We start from the raw sequence: 15897 nt of genomic DNA, 5'->3' as shown, positions 1-15897 counted from the left end.
TAGTTGACACACTACATGTCAATTCAATTAGTTCCCCAATGAGCAATATTATGTTACTGTTTTGTACCCCATTTAGATATGTCAGGTTATGTCATGATTCTCGATCATATTAGGACCTCTAAAAATGTTAGTAGATTAGAAATCCTTTTCACAAATGAGAAATAAATCGTCGGCGTATGCTGCCTATAGCCTTTCATTCAAGAATACCTTGGTTGAAAAGAGTGTTGCTTCTTGTCATCCAAACACTGAATATGACAACACTATGTCAACCATATTTCAACCTCAAATTTTGATCTTATGTTATGGGACCTATGATTTATGAATCCAACAAACGCAAAGTCTTCAAAGAAATGGCTGAATTTGGATCAAACTATGGAGGTAAAAATATAGTTGGCTTTGCTTTAAAACAGGCAAGGTGCATGCATGCAAGACGGGTCTGATGACCTACGCTCAGCGTAAGCTAATGTTCTGCAACAAGCACGGCAAACGTAAAATCAACTTGGGTATGTCGCAATTGTCCCGTTTAAAACTACGCGCTCGATACCAACTAAAACTAGGCCATTATTATTAGTAGTATACAAAAACAATGGCCTGCGGTGTGGAATAGTTAAGTACTTTCAGATTTCTTAGAAAAAGGTACAGAAGTGGCCAAAAAATACAAGAGTTGTCAAAGCTATCACTGTCTTTTCAGAAATCAACAATCTTGTACAGATTTTGAGACAGACAGAGAGACAGGGGCTCAGTTTTACTCATTGACGTTGTGCTATACCTCATCAACAGTTTAACATACGATTCCAGAAGACCTGCCTCCTAAAACATTGCACTTTCACGTATGGTCGGCTGTGCTGAATATATGAAGGCAACTCCGATATCTTATGTTTGCATTTCTCAAAAAAGAATGGTATAGCAAATTTCAGATTTAAATGTTTCCTCAAATTTGAGTCTAGTCTCCACTTCCAAATATTTAGACCTCCCAAAATTTGTACTTGACATCTCAAAATTCACAATATTCAACAAAAGAATCCACCAGATCAGTTGCCAGTACTACTCAGTTTGAAGAACCAAAAACCTAATCAAATACACTCATCCAAATATTCTACTAATAAAGCCGCCCTTGGCTTTTCTATCCTTCTTCATCCTATTTTCAATAGCTGGGAATTCAATCATGTTATAAGCCAGATCCAGCACAATAGGATTACGGGAAATTGCCTGGAAAGATGGGGGAAAGCCTGTAATACGTGGTGTACACTTCACATTTGAATCACCCACAGCAGACTCATAAACTTCAAGTTTCTCAAGAAGGAACTTCTCCAACTGTAACAGACATACATGTCAGTATATATCAATAAATGCACAAGACACTATTAACTCCTGAGATATTACAAATTCAATAAGGTTAAAAAAAACATGTCATGATAATGCATGAGCAGAAAAAAACAAAGGGATCATTGTATAAGTAGAAACATAAGTACCCGCTCAGTTCCGGTCAATGATATATTGGAGACCTTTTCAGATAGATTCTCTTGAGTCTTTTTTTCCTCTATGGTCCCCAACGCATGCTCAATACAACTGTTAGATCGGCACTCCTTGCACAAGTCCTCCAACTCTTTAACCATAGTCTGTGAAACCGAACAAACAATGAAAAAAAAATAAAGAAAACACACAGTCAATAAAATCAAATGGAGGGCAACAATAACACAAAGGCCTTTTGTATACTACTGATCCAATCTTTATACAAGATACCTATGTTTACTTGATTAATTCTTTCCAGTTGATAACTTTTGATTTCACACTCAACTTCACGGTCCACCAAGTGTTTAAAAGTTATGAAAGTTAGAATTAAATGAGACAAGGAAAACTTTAGCACCCAACTAGATCAAAGTTGTCCTCCCGAAAAATTATTGTAGTAAACCATAATGCAGTACAATAATTGATCAGTGAGGCGTCCAATTTCCCCAATCTGATCCAGGAAAACAAAAGATTAAAATTACCTTATTATCACCATCTAACATTTGAATTTTTTTCAAGGCATCATCAGCCAAATTGCGAGCACGACAGTACAATGCATATGCTTCAGCCCTCATCCCAGCCACACTGTATGACTTCGCAACATAAAAGCACCTGCATGAAGTTGTGAGCACATATCAATACATCAAGTTAGTTAAAAGCATTAAGAAGATAGGTGATCATCAAAGAGCATATTTTTCAAGGGGGTTGTTAAAATCCAACATCAAGTGCAAATATAGGAAAAATAAACTTAGTAAGTTTGGGCAATCCTCATCCCTTGAGGTAGCTAAGGAGTGAATAAGGCCTTGTTTGGACAAGTTTCTCCATAAGAACGCTAAGGAGACAAAAATACCAAAAAAAAAAGATGGAATTTGTTCTCCCGTGAGTTAAACATCAATTTTATTGGATAAGTTAATTTCACTTTATAGCAAAAGCTTGTTAATTTTTCCTTCTTATTTTCTTTTCTTACGAGTTTAGGAACAGTTTATCCAGACTAGGTCTTGACCTTAATTAGTTTTCTAATATGGCACAAGAGCCTACCCGGTTTTAACGTTGGACTACCTATAGATGCTCTATCTCATAAACATTGTACTTCATATGTCTAATTCAGAATAAGAAGGGGAAGCCGTTTGTGGTATTAGTTAGGAATGTGGCCAGAATACTCGTTGTAAAACTTAGGCAATCCTCCTTTTTTATGCTACCTCTTGGCATTGAGTGAAGCTCAACTCACTTCCTAAGATTGGATTAACCCTAAATTGTCAAAGAAATGAACTTTGGTCACAGATCTCCCAAAAGAGTTCCTACTAGTGTAATATAAAAATTTAAGAAAAACATGAAATTGTAATTCACACTCCAAAAGTCAAGTCCTAGGCATGAGTTGTCTGTCTAGAGATCCCGCATAGAGACTACATATATGATCAAAGTAGTGCGTATAAATGGCTTGGACAATCCTCCCCCCTTATGAGATAGCTTTCGCATTTAGGCCCATCCCAAATTTAAAAGGGATGAACAGCAAGGATCTTTGGGTGAACAGTAATTAGAGGGTTCTCTTTTACAAAATCCCCAAAAATACTTTGGGTACGAATTTTTTTTAAAAATATATACTTGAAAATTATAGCTACCCTAAAAATATGAAATAGTGTGTATCCATGTGTGCATTTAGCAAGCAATAAACTAAATTTCTAGCAGTATAAAAATATTTGCTCCAAGAAGGAAACCTCTGAGCTCGAAAAGCCAAACTTTTGCATGAACACACTTCAGCAAAGCTAACTTCTTCTGGTTTTTTATCCCTTCCAGAACTGACTAAATCAGATAGATCAGCTGTATTCTGCCAAATGGGTGATTGATATTAGCATTGAATTTCAAATTGATGAGCACATAAAATAAAAATGCACCAGCCTGAAAGTCCTTATACAAAGAAATATTTGTTCATTTCATGCAAGTTCACAACAAAAAATGGATATCAACCTGTAGCAAGAGATCATATAAGCGAACAAGCTCTTCAGGTTTGGTGACTTTCTCATTTTTATCATCATGCCGCTTTGCAAGTTTGCTTTTTGCAACCTTAACCAACAACAGGTTGCGTTCAATGGTTCTTTCTCCAAGGACAGCACTGACAGCCTTGTCCAAACCATTCAAATCATCTTTCACGCTTTCTGCACTTCCTGTAGTGGCCTAAAACCAAAATAAATTTAGTACTAACAAGTAAAATCATTTTGATGATAATTCTTAGTTGACAGAGTAATTTCCCATACCAAATCAGCCCGAATATAGCCTCGGGCTTCATGATATGCAGAAAAGATTTTGTCAAAAATAACTAGTCTTTTGTCTGCTGGAATTGAGTCGGCCGATGGACCATGTATATCTTTCTCCAACTCCTGAGCTGGGAAAAATATGCAGATAGGAAAATTACTTGATATAGCTAAGAAAAATATTCAGATAGAAGCATTACATGATATAAGCATATATCTATAGCAAAAAATACCATATTTTAAATCAGACAATCAGCTACATTTAAAAAAAAAAAAAAAAAAATGTTGCATATTCATGAATCACAATTATAGAAACGAATGCATTTTACATGAAAATAAAAATTGAATACTCAGATCCACATGCACAGAAACTATTAGGCGAAATGAAGTGTTTTTGCATTAATAAATATACTTATCATATCATGGACAACAAAAAATAATAATCCAATTGTTATTCCAATAAAATTTTCGCAATGTGAAATGAAGCCTCGGAGGACAGGATTGCAATTTAATGTTAGCTCCCAAATAAATTAGCATCACTGATATTCACATGGGGAAAAAGGTCATGTAGTGTAGGCAACAGTGCAATAACTTTATTACAGAACATGATGAAAGAAAACACAACAAAAAGGAAAGAATCTCCTGCAGGGTAGTGATGCCATTTTACAGATTGGAAAAAGAGATGGGACAAAGATTAGGTTAAGACGTGAAAAGATTACTGTTAAGTACAATCAACAGATAACTTTGTTTTCAGCTTACTAGCCAATTAATTAGTAGGACAGAAAAGCAACCAACCTTTCAGGATCGAAACCCTTGTTTTGGCATTTGAAATAGGAAATCTGTGGCCAAACCAAAGGAATTCTGTCATGGAAGCAGCTTGTTGAGATCTTGCCTCAGCCATGACAGCCTGAAACAAACATTATTCAATTCAGTACTTTTATCATTGGAAATAAATGAATGATTAAAAAAAGTAGCCTACCTGATTCAACTAATAGAATGGATAATCATAAAATGGTGTAATATAAATAATAGACAAAGGTACACATGATACATTTAAAGTGGGAAAGGGGACGGAGGGGTTATAATGGAGGAAAGGATAGGTCCCCTTGTTTGGTTTGGTTTACGAGAAACGGATGATAAACCTTGTTTGGTTCACAAAAGGAGTTAAGAGAAAATATGAATAATATAGTGCTATACTGTCATAAATAGTAATGGAGATAGATAAGGATTAAAATAAAATCTCAGAAAAATTTAGTCTACAAGGTCCAAAATCTACAAATCGCTTTCTGTATTCAACTCACTGATATTGGAGACACAACAAGTGGGGAGTGACTTTAACCCTTCATTTCCCTCCAACCAAACAATTACAGGAAGGCATGATGCACTAGGAATTACAAAAAATTTGTACCTAAGGACCCTGATGTAAAGAGATCAAGCATCAAGCTGGATTTTCTGGTGAAAAAAGTTCTTGAGTTGAAGGTAGATTATTTGAGAAAGTTTATCAACACTTAAAGATCGGTGTCTCAACGCAACTTTTCCAAATGAATGTATTGATTTGCATATATATTACTTGTTTCTTTTTTCCCAATCATACAAAAGAAATTTATACCAACCTCTAGTTTAGCTTTAAAAAGGTCTAATGCAGGACCTTCCACATCACCAATTTGTAAGAGTTCAGAGGCCTGTAGATTTGACTGGCCAATTTTGTGAAGGCAGTAACGGATACTAGGTTCTAGCTCCTCAACTCGCTCACGACACAAAACTTGGTTATCCAGATCTCCATATTTCCCTAATTCCTCATAGACAGCCCTATTACATAAAGAGATGGTTAAAAACTTCAGCAGTGTGACCTAGAAAAACACAAGCATCCCAAAATCTAGTATGCTAGATCACATGGTCACAAATTAAACATGCATTTGCTGAAAGAACACGTAATATCAAATCATTAACAAAATTATCTCCTTCCAGTTTTCAGTTTTTATCTTGTTTACCAAAAAGAGCATCTATGTTGTCTTCTTTTTCTAGGCAATATGCATGAATCATGGACGCAGAATCAATGTACCTAGCACTTTTGAAGTTCTTTAAAGCCACGTCCCAGTTCTGATCTTGCTCAAACAACAAACTCCCTTTCATATAGGATTCATATGCCTAAAATTCCATGAACAAAAGAGAAAGAATGAAATGCTCGCTTGTTGACAGCCTCTGAAGCAGTGAATCATAAAAAAACTGCACCAGGAAGAGAGGGGAACAAAATACAGCAGTAAACTAATCATAACCAGATGGGGAAATAGAAGACACACCTCAGCTTCCAAAGATGTTCTAGAATCTGCCTTGACCGCACACAATTGTGAAAACAAAGTAGCCCATTTTACTGCTTTCCGCAACCTACCAATCAAATATATACGTTGACTTGCATTTGGACCATTTGGAAGCTGCCTTTTCTCCATGGCATGACTCCAAGCTCTCTCTGCTGTATACAAAATTAGATGAAGAAACCTGATTTGAAACCAAAAAACTTCCAATGTTAGAAATAAATGTCCAATTAAAATAGTTGCCAGACAGATGTATTTATTTTCTTTTTTCCATAAATTATTAAAATTCTAAGAAACAAGGTCTAAATGGTGGTTTCATAGAAGTATTTAGGTATTTGTGATGAGTCCACTCATGGGCCCACCACTAAGGAAGAATGGGGACATGGAAGAGATGGGAGGTGGAATGGGAAGTGACAGGGAAGATATTGGAGAATTTTCTGTTAAACTAGATCCTAACAAACACGCCCTGTGGCACGAGAGGGAGTATGAATTTGAGAGAAGAGAGGAGAAGAGGATAGTTTGCAATTACTAGGGTTGCTTGGGTGTTTCCTTGTTGTCAGTTTTATAATAAATTCGATTCCTATTGCAGATTGTTTTAGGTTCAGGTAACAACTTGCACATAATCTTAGCAATAGAAAAGTGAATAGAGATATCTGTGAGATTCAAGAGTGCAACAACCCCAGGGAATTATTCATGGCAATTAAGATAGTAAAGCCTAACAACTAACATCCAATTAGAGCCTTTTTATTCTTGCCATCCATAATAATTTCAAATCAACTATAAAATGGGACAAAAACTTGTGTCAGAAAAGAAAAATCCCATAAGCAAAGCATACCTTACTTCAGAGACAGTAGATTCAGTTATGGCCCTTTTAGAATATTTGCCACGACCATGGGTAAACTTCAACGATTTATACAACCTCCTCAGACGAGCTGTGCAATACCTCCTACGATGAGCAAAAAAGTACATCCATTACCAATCTATACATATTTCAAAATGTTAGCTAAAGCAACAGATTGGATCGGTGGTTTCAATAAGGTGATTGCATAAACTGAATGGAAAGTCCACAAATGTAAGAAGACTCAAGGTCTAGAGCACCAAGGAACACAAATTATAAAGGAAACATGTTATACACAACAATCAGAATAAAAGCAAATCTGAAAAATCAACAGACATTGTATCTCCCAAATGAATCGTTGTTAGGAATACCAACGAGGTTTTAGAAAGCATCCACAGCAGGCCACTAAGTCAAGGTCTCTTGACTTACTGTAACAGTAATTGCAGCCTCATTGACCGTGTTTACATGCAATGTTAAGGAGCAACGAAACTCCGCCCTCGATTTAAAACCTTTGATACAGTTTATAATACATCTACAGACAGAAATGAAATAAAATGCAATGTTATTTGATTGACATCGTGGTAGCAACTACAGAAGTACATACCTATAGCGAGTGTAATCGCCGTGGCGCAAGCCATGCTGCATTTGCGCCGATTTCAACAGCTGGAGCACTGGTAAAGTTTAAAACAAAAATATCAATTGCATCAATCATCAAAGTTCCACTACTGAACGCGGTATTTTCGTTTTCTTTGGTAAAAAAAGACTGTAGGAACATGAATGGAACAGCATTGGACAGCGAAGGAAAAGACAAACCGTTAACGGAGAACTTGGGAACGATCTGATCGGAACTAGCCGGTTTCGGAGCGTCGACATCCATAGCGGAGACTTGGCTCTCCTTGCCCATGGAGCCTTAATTTGTTCAAATCGACCACACAATCAAATGAGGAAATGAGAGAAAATAGAATTGAAGGTTCGATCGAAGAAGAATCATGACGCTGCAACAGATCTCGAAATAGAGATATTAGGGAATGAGACAAACCTGATGAACGAGGGTTTTGGGCGTCGTGAAAGGATTGAGGTTGAAGCAGAGCTGAGCGCCGAGCCCCTACGAACGTTACTTACGGACACTGTGACAAAAGAAAAGACTCCGAACAGAATGAAACTGTCGATGCAAGAAAAAAAAGTGAAGACCGCGGTCAGTAAGCAAAACACTGTAGTTGGCCCGTATGTTTAAATGGGTCAGCCCAGCCATAGCCTTCTGAGGATTTGGACCTCGGCTTCTTCTTCCTGCACCCCTATGTTTTTCTTCCTGCACCCCCATAATTTTCTAAATGTTAACTGGCATTGACCTTTAATTTGAAAAAGGACGCTGTAATTACCGAAAATCGAGATCTGGAAGTGTGCTACGAATTTTCGAAACTTTTTCTTGAGAGAATGTTCGAGAAATAAATTCTGCATAAATTATTGATTTCTGAATTGCTGAATTCATTAATTCGGAACCTTTAATTTGTATTATAACTACTAATAATTATTTCCTTTTAGCGTTCTATGTATTTTGACAATTTAGCTTTAAAAAATTGTACTTTTGTTATATTTAAATTTGTTCCGTATTAATTATGATTTTTGGACACTTTAATTAATATATTTATGCGCAATTCTTATCAATCATATGAAAAATGAACAAGTCAATCATTTTCAGTTTTAACATAATTAACCATTTGTTATCGTAAGTACGATCATGTGATCATTTTAAAAACTCACGAAAATCAACTTAAATTGAGTTGCTCCTCTACATAATATATTGTTTGTTGTTATTAATCTTTAGTATATAATTAAATAATCATTATTTTACTATCAATTTAGTTGTTGAATATTGATTACAAAAGATTTATTAGATATTTACTTTTGTAAATATGTCATTTATCTTAATTATATAAATGTGTTACTTTAGTTTTTGGTTCTTACAAACACAACATTCCTTATCTTAATTCTTACAAATACATTATTTTAATTTGAGTCGTTATAAATATAACTTTTTATAAATATGTTACTCTTCGCATTTCAATCCTTATGCATATGCTATTTGTGTATTTTATTTAGCTTCTAATAACTGTATATAACTATATAAGCTAACTTGCCCATGCAAGTTTTTACGATGAAAATTTGTATTTAAAAAAACAATTTTAAAATTGAGTTCATGTTATTTATTTTCTTATCCCATTTTAATCTGAACCGTTGATATTTCTTTATTAAAATTGACGGTGGAAAGTTCAGGTATAGGAATGCACAGCATGTGTATGGACCCACGAGAATCAGCGCAAGCATGGAAACTGGAATGCTATCTTATCCTGGATAACATTTCAACTACTTCCTCCACTCTTCAGTCCTTCACGTTCCACGCTGTCACCGCCCGGTAACCGCACACAAACCCAAGATGGCGTTCTCGTCGTCCCTGTGGTCTTCACTCATCGTTCCAAACCCTAACAGAACCACCAGTCTCCCTCGATTTTCTCACAAACCGCACAAACTCCCGCTATCGCCGGCATTTGCCATCCCGCCGCTCTCGACGGCCACCGCGGCCGATGTCTCGGGTGCTATCGATGGTACCACGGTCGCGGTGGTGAGCGGGGGGTTCGTGGCGGCGCTGGCGGCGGTGCTGTCGCTGACGGACCCCGAGCGGCGGCGGCAGTTGCAGGCGGAGGAGGTGGGCGGAGGAGACAAGGAGGTGGTGAGGGAGTACTTCAACAACTCCGGGTTCCAGCGGTGGAAGAAAATCTACGGTGACACGGACGAGGTGAACCGTGTTCAGCGCGACATTCGGTTGGGACACGCGAAGACCGTGGAGAACACGCTGAACATGTTGAAGGACGAAGGGTCGCTTCAGGGCGTTACGGTTTGCGACGCTGGGTGTGGGACCGGTTCGCTATCGATTCCTCTCGCGAAAGAGGGCGCTGTCGTGTTCTCCAGTGATATATCCGCTGCCATGGTTGCTGAAGCTGAGAAACAGGTTACCCTGTTTTCCTTTTCTTCTTCTTCTAAATAACGGTGCTTAGTTTGTTTTATTAGTATTTATTTATACTTTAATTCTTTTTTATATTTCCTAGTTTTAAAGCTGTTAATTTAATATTTTATTAGTGTTTCATTTGCGTAGCGAAAGGAATTGAAGGCATTTTTTAACATGACATTTAAAATTTTCAAAATTGATAACTATCCAATAAATTATTGAAATCCGATAAATACCCGCATAGTGGATATGCATGTGACGTCTGATTTAGACTTTGAGCACGTGACGTGGATAAGGTCCTGGATTGTGCTCCATTCTACCAAACTCTTTAATGTCGTGTTTGAGTTTGATATTAAGCTTAAATTTACCTGTTTTGAAACCTAAACGAGCTTGATGAAAGAATTAGCAAGTTAAATAGTGGATGAACATTAGTAAGATGATTAGCTGAGCTACCCCTTGCTATTTGGTGCAGGCAAAAGAACAACTTGTAGCCGATGGAAATGGATCTGCCCCTGTGTTGCCAAAGTTTGTAGTGAAGGATTTAGAGAGTTTGGATGGAAAGTATGACACTGTGATCTGCCTTGATGTTTTGATTCATTACCCTCAAAGTAAAGCTGATGGGATGATCGGTCACCTTGCGTCATTGGCCAACAACCGATTGATTCTGAGTTTTGCTCCGAAGACGTTTTATTATGATATACTAAAGAGGATTGGAGAGTTGTTCCCTGGTCCTTCAAAGGCAACAAGGGCATATCTTCACTCCGAAGCAGATGTTGAAAGAGCATTGAAAAAGGTTGGCTGGACCATAAGGAAGAAAGGCTTAATCACTACTCAATTTTACTTTGCTAAGCTTATTGAGGCTGTTCCTATGTAGTGAGGACTGAAAGGTAAGTTTTGTATAATTGGAGGAAAGTCTTAGTATAAAGTGTAAGGCATTATATCTCGTGATTTTGTATGTTAATATTCTCCGCATATAATTCTATCATGTATATTTCTTCATAGTGTAGAAGATGCTGATTAATTGAGGCTATGTTTAGTATATTGTATATCTCAGAGATAAATCCGTAGCAGAAACAAAACCTATGGTAAAATGTATTTTAGATCCCTCAATATTTGGTTCTAGTCCTTCCATTTTAAAATAAGTGGTTTCAGTTTTTTCTGAGATAGAGTGGATTTCTTCCACGATCCCATCCTTCATTACAACCTAGCGAGGGACCAAAAATCCTCCGCATTTCAGAAAATACAGGGACCAAAACTTAAGAGACTTAAAACACATTTTACCCAAAATCTACGGATGCAGAGTTCACCACTCTGTAACCTTGTTGGGAAAATGAGGACCTGGTCGTATACAAGGGAGGATTTATCAAAACGCTTACGAGCTCCCTGCAAGCAATGCTTGAAGCATTAGAATTATAAAAGTAAATAAACACTATACTAGTCATATGGAGGCAGCAAAATATGATTGCATTATCAGATATCGAAAGCAAAGTTCTGGTCAAGGAGTGTTCACTTTAAAATTGAACCTTGATAATTTCACCATGAGTAGTTTTGATTGACTTTCTTCATATGAAGTTATTTAATCACACTTTTTACCTAGGTATAATTTCAACTCCATTGTTTCCTTGTCAAAATAAAATTGCAGTTAGATGCAAAAGAAGAGTGGTGTGTTTTAACCATCTACATTTAAATTAACAGAGTACTGTTATTCCCCTTGTGGGCCTACGAACTAAAGCATTATTTGTTTTCTTCGTATATGATGACTAAAGACAATTGGTAGAAATGGAATTTTGGTCAATATAGTGTTCTGGTTCTTTTCTCTATTTTAAAGTTGTCACCTAGTACAGAATAAAAATGTTTGAACTTTTATTCGAGAGAATATTCTTCTCAATGTTAGGTCTTTCGTGATCAGTTATATTTCTGTTTTCTGTACAAGTAGCTATACTAATTAGGGTTTTCTCTTTCGTAGTAGCTTCAGTTAGTTTGTTTATGTAAGACAGTATAACTATCTGTCTTGTTGAGCTTCAACACTATAAATACAGGATGTAAGCAGAAGCTCATCCAGTATTGCATTTCAATGCAGAAAGATCTTTATATACCAATTCTTTATTTTTCAACTATATTACACAAAAACCGCCACCACAAATTAAGACTGCCCTACAACAAATAAACCCCCCTCATATAACTGCCACACCAATTTCACAGTCTGCCTATAACATTTTAAATGATGAATCAAGCCTTACTAAGATTGAATCTGCTTTTATTCGTCCTAACACACCTTTAATGATTTCCCGACTAAAAAATTCTTTATTGGTACTAAAGTAAACAAAAAAACATAACAGAAACCCACTTCTTAAATATTCCAAATAGAAAGCTAACATTTGTCAAAATAAATACTATTAGAGTCCTAATATCTGCAACAACTTTAGATTGGCCACTCCTCTAGCTCAATGTAAAGAACGCATTTCACCACGGAAATCTTGAAGAAGATGCAAGTTAGAGCAAGCATTATATGGATTGGACTTGGTTTGGAAGAATTAACTTGGCTATCAGAAGGTATGGCTTTGACCAAAGCAATGTAGATCATACTGTATTATAGCTATGTAGAGGACTGAATGGTAAGTTTTGTATAATTAGAGGAAATTCTGTGTAAATTGTAAGGCTGTGTCGTGATTTTACATGCTATTATTCTCCGCATATAATTCTATCGTGTATATTTCTTCACAGTGTAGAAGATGCTAATGAATTGAGGCTATGTTGTTTTCTGGGGAGTTACTTACTGGTCCATTGGGTTGGTGGAATGAAGGCAATATATGTTGTCCATACAGAAGTTATAACTATTATCACTCAAGGGGATTAGTTAGTTCCTGTGTTACATTTTTTGTATATAGTAATGATAATAAAAAAATCAGGGATGTTGTAAGTCAATTAATTAACATGTTGGACAAAAATGCAAGTATCGCACCTTTTGATTCTGTCTTTAAAAGCGTCTTTATTGTTGATAGAAACCTCAGACTACTCTCCTTAACAAAGACTCGAACCATATTTTGCATTAGGATGTTAATTTATAAATTTTACAGTCAACTTGTTTTCAAAGTAAAAGTTTTCAAACATTAATCGTATTACTTTAAATTCAATTTCAATTAGAATTATTTTTTCAAAACCGAGTTTAAAAATGCATATCTAACACATACTAAACTTTTGATGAACATAAGTTATAGTATAAGTTTAAACTTGCAAATTACTTCTTCGTACTATTTAGTAGTAATAAGGAAAAAGTAGAATTTGCAAGCAATCCTTACATGCACACATTTAACACCTCACATTTACACACTAAAAAATACATACAATTTTTATTTTAATCAATTAAATTTATTTAATGCTTGTTTTTATTTTGTCTTATTTTCATTTTAGCGAGTGTGCAAATAAGAGTGGTTAGATGATATGTGTCCACGTAAATGAATTAAAAGGGGGGAAAATAATGATGATTAAATCTAGTGCAATAATTAACAGTAATATGCATATCCTTGTGAAGTGAATTCATTTACAGCTTGTCAGCAATCTTTGTGAGAGCATCTGTGAGCTTTCCAAGGGCTGCAACCAAGATATCAGTTTGCTGCTTCTGCTGATCCCTGGCCAATTGATAATTTATGTTCTGAGCTCCAAGATGGGTTTTCAGTATGTCACTGTTCCTCCTAAGCAATTTGGTAATACTGTTGTTGAAATCTGTGTTGTCCTCACTACTGTCCGATGATAACAGCTTTCTCTTGTATCCATGCTGGAATACAGGTTCCGTCTGAAAGCCTGAACCAAAATACTTTCGTAAGAAAAAGGTCATTAATTCTGGAACCAAATTCAGTGTACTTAGACTTTTCATCATTCAATGCATCAGTATCAATGAGATAAAATGAGTGATCAAACATATAATGATTTTGATTGACTGACCAAATGTCTGAAAAATACGCGTAAGATTAATTTCAATGATTAAAGCAATATTTTCACGTGCAGATCATAGTTTGCAACTGTTAACACATTCCTGGTGAATACAAGTGATTCTTCTATATCTCAGTAGGATGCAGTCTCTGTTTAAAATGATATTCCTAAAGGAAAATGCTAATTAAAAAGAAAACCATTTTGTGAATAGGCGCACAAAAGAAGCTGATTCATGTAATTCGTGCTAGAAAAACTTCTTACGAAATACAATTTCATAATGAAATTAGTAATTGATCTTTAACAACAAATTTACTGTCATGCAGCAATGGATTGCCAAATGAAATCCTAGTGATAGTTAGGAATTATTGTTTGTTGATTCAATTGAGAGCAACAGTTGCATATAAAGATTTTTTTAGGGACAAAAAAGTTCTTTGAAAAAGGAGAGACAAAAAGTGCTATAAAACTGCATCACAGTCAAACTGAACAACAGTGACAAACATGTAGTACACAGAAGAAGTGAATTGGTTTGATTACAAGGATCATAGTTCCCTTGGCAAGATGGCGTTTGCTGCTGCTGCTTCTCCTTCTCTGCTTATTAGTTGAAAGCAACAAGAAAATAATTAATCAATAAGAAAAGGGTACATGACAGATTAACCATTGCAAACTAAAATGGTCTATATTTTGAGCATAAAACAATGTAAAAAGGAACATGCACATTGTAATTCTCTTCAAATTCCCTAATGAACTACATAACTTATGAACAACACAAACAAAACGAGAGTGTAATAATCACATAACTTGGTACCTTGAGTATGCAGTGAGAGTAAGGGGGTCTTTCTGAGACTCCCAGCGATCCCTTTCTCCTTGAAACCTGGTGGCACTTTCAAAACACCATTGGACATATTTGCAGCTACATTGGTCTCCATATTCTCCTCTTGGGTGCTCCAACTCATTTTCTCACTATCAACGATTGCCTCATCCTCCTCTTCTTCCTCCTCATTCTCCTTGCATTGTTCCGGACCCACCACCTCAGCAAAACCATTCTCCAGTTTCGGCACCATCTTGACCAGTGTCAAGGGAAATGCAACAGTGGTGCACACCCCTCCATCCAACACATTGTACACCACCGAGTCAAAGAACCCCGGAAGTTTCTTTTCCTTCCTCACATCATTTCTCATGATCCAAAACGACTCACTCTCCTCCTTCGCACCAGATTCCCACTTTTTGATCTTCCTGAAATCAGTGAGCAGATTGCCCCACCGTTTCCTGCACTGAACCGCCCCTCTCTTCACCCCACGCTGCTGACAAAACGATGACACCATCTCCCATTTGGGGTCGCTTTGGATGAACCCTGAAGCTGATCTAAACCGACAAACCTGTTCCCCACTTTCCACCATTTTCTTAGACTCTATCAGAACCAGAGTTTCTTGTCTGGTCCATCGAGGGTGTCTCGTGGCTTTGATTCTTCGTGTCTTGGAGTCACCCTCTGGGGGTGTCTGTCCTCCAACTGGGGTAGTAGTTGGAGACTCAGAGACACCTTCACAAATTTTCTCTGATGATTCTTCTGCCATGATCACACCCTTTGTTTCAGTGAAACACTCTGAAGATTAAGATAAGAACAGGGTGATACATATAATAAAAACGTGCTTTTATGTTACTCAATGAACTTCCAAAGAGGTACCATATTTTTCAACTACGAAACTTCTTCCCACGTCAGATTATTTCCTCGTTAATTTCTCACACAAATAAAAAAAAAGTGAATTTAATTCTAATACCTGTAATTTTTAGTAAGTGTTAATCTAAATTTTAATTTAACTATTGTAAAATTAATAAATCTATAATTTGGAATTGGATAATATGGAAAATTCAATTCATAAATTACTTGTTCCATGTAAAATGTTAGAACACGGTCTTTATCAATTAAAATTTCTTCAAAATTATAAAGTTTAACCTCGCAAGTCTTAGTTAATGATTTTTTATTTTATAATTTGTAGTAAATTTTAATTAATAAAATAATGTACTTTAAAATTTGTGATTCTGATCTTCCCTTTACTT

The 15897-nt window shown here is 36.1% G+C and overlaps 3 protein-coding genes across 6 annotated transcripts; 1 reads left to right on the top strand and 2 right to left on the bottom strand.

The window, feature by feature from the left end:
* Nucleotides 1-854: 854 nt before the first annotated feature.
* Nucleotides 855-8229, bottom strand: LOC137812567 (signal recognition particle-related / SRP-like protein). Its single transcript, XM_068614644.2, has 14 exons — nucleotides 7948-8229; nucleotides 7722-7817; nucleotides 7513-7579; nucleotides 6906-7016; nucleotides 6059-6254; nucleotides 5821-5906; nucleotides 5372-5567; nucleotides 4554-4665; nucleotides 3762-3889; nucleotides 3475-3681; nucleotides 3225-3334; nucleotides 1992-2121; nucleotides 1473-1619; nucleotides 855-1314 (listed from the first exon to the last, which is right to left on the bottom strand). The coding sequence occupies exons 2-14, from the start codon at nucleotides 7810-7812 to the stop codon at nucleotides 1084-1086; spliced, it is 1812 nt and encodes a 603-aa protein (XP_068470745.1). The 5' UTR covers nucleotides 7813-7817; nucleotides 7948-8229; the 3' UTR covers nucleotides 855-1083.
* A 905-nt stretch (nucleotides 8230-9134) lies between these two features.
* On the top strand, nucleotides 9135-12895 carry CHLM (magnesium-protoporphyrin IX methyltransferase). Of its 4 annotated transcripts, XR_011081266.2 has the most exons (4): nucleotides 9135-9915; nucleotides 10385-10799; nucleotides 12339-12465; nucleotides 12637-12895. XR_011081266.2 is itself a non-coding variant. In XM_068614643.2 (3 exons), the coding sequence occupies exons 1-2, from the start codon at nucleotides 9343-9345 to the stop codon at nucleotides 10784-10786; spliced, it is 975 nt and encodes a 324-aa protein (XP_068470744.1). In that variant the 5' UTR covers nucleotides 9135-9342; the 3' UTR covers nucleotides 10787-10799; nucleotides 12637-12895. The 4 variants fall into 4 exon arrangements, 3 of the variants coding, with proteins under 3 accessions (XP_068470744.1, XP_068470743.1, XP_068470742.1); XM_068614643.2 differs by lacking the exon at nucleotides 12339-12465; XM_068614642.2 differs by having other exon boundaries at nucleotides 12339-12651.
* Nucleotides 12896-13363: 468 nt separating this feature from the next.
* On the bottom strand, nucleotides 13364-15446 carry LOC137812565 (trihelix transcription factor ASR3). The gene is made up of 3 exons (XM_068614639.2): nucleotides 14648-15446; nucleotides 14377-14430; nucleotides 13364-13713 (listed from the first exon to the last, which is right to left on the bottom strand). The coding sequence occupies exons 1-3, from the start codon at nucleotides 15411-15413 to the stop codon at nucleotides 13454-13456; spliced, it is 1080 nt and encodes a 359-aa protein (XP_068470740.1). The 5' UTR covers nucleotides 15414-15446; the 3' UTR covers nucleotides 13364-13453.
* Nucleotides 15447-15897: the final 451 nt, after the last annotated feature.

The sequence above is a fragment of the Phaseolus vulgaris genome, chromosome 2 (genome assembly GCF_051622355.1).
Source record: "Phaseolus vulgaris cultivar YP4 chromosome 2, ASM5162235v1, whole genome shotgun sequence".
NCBI classification, from domain to species: domain Eukaryota; kingdom Viridiplantae; phylum Streptophyta; class Magnoliopsida; order Fabales; family Fabaceae; genus Phaseolus; species Phaseolus vulgaris.
Note: the sequence above shows the minus strand (reverse complement) of the source record. Positions and strands in the feature narration are given on the sequence as shown.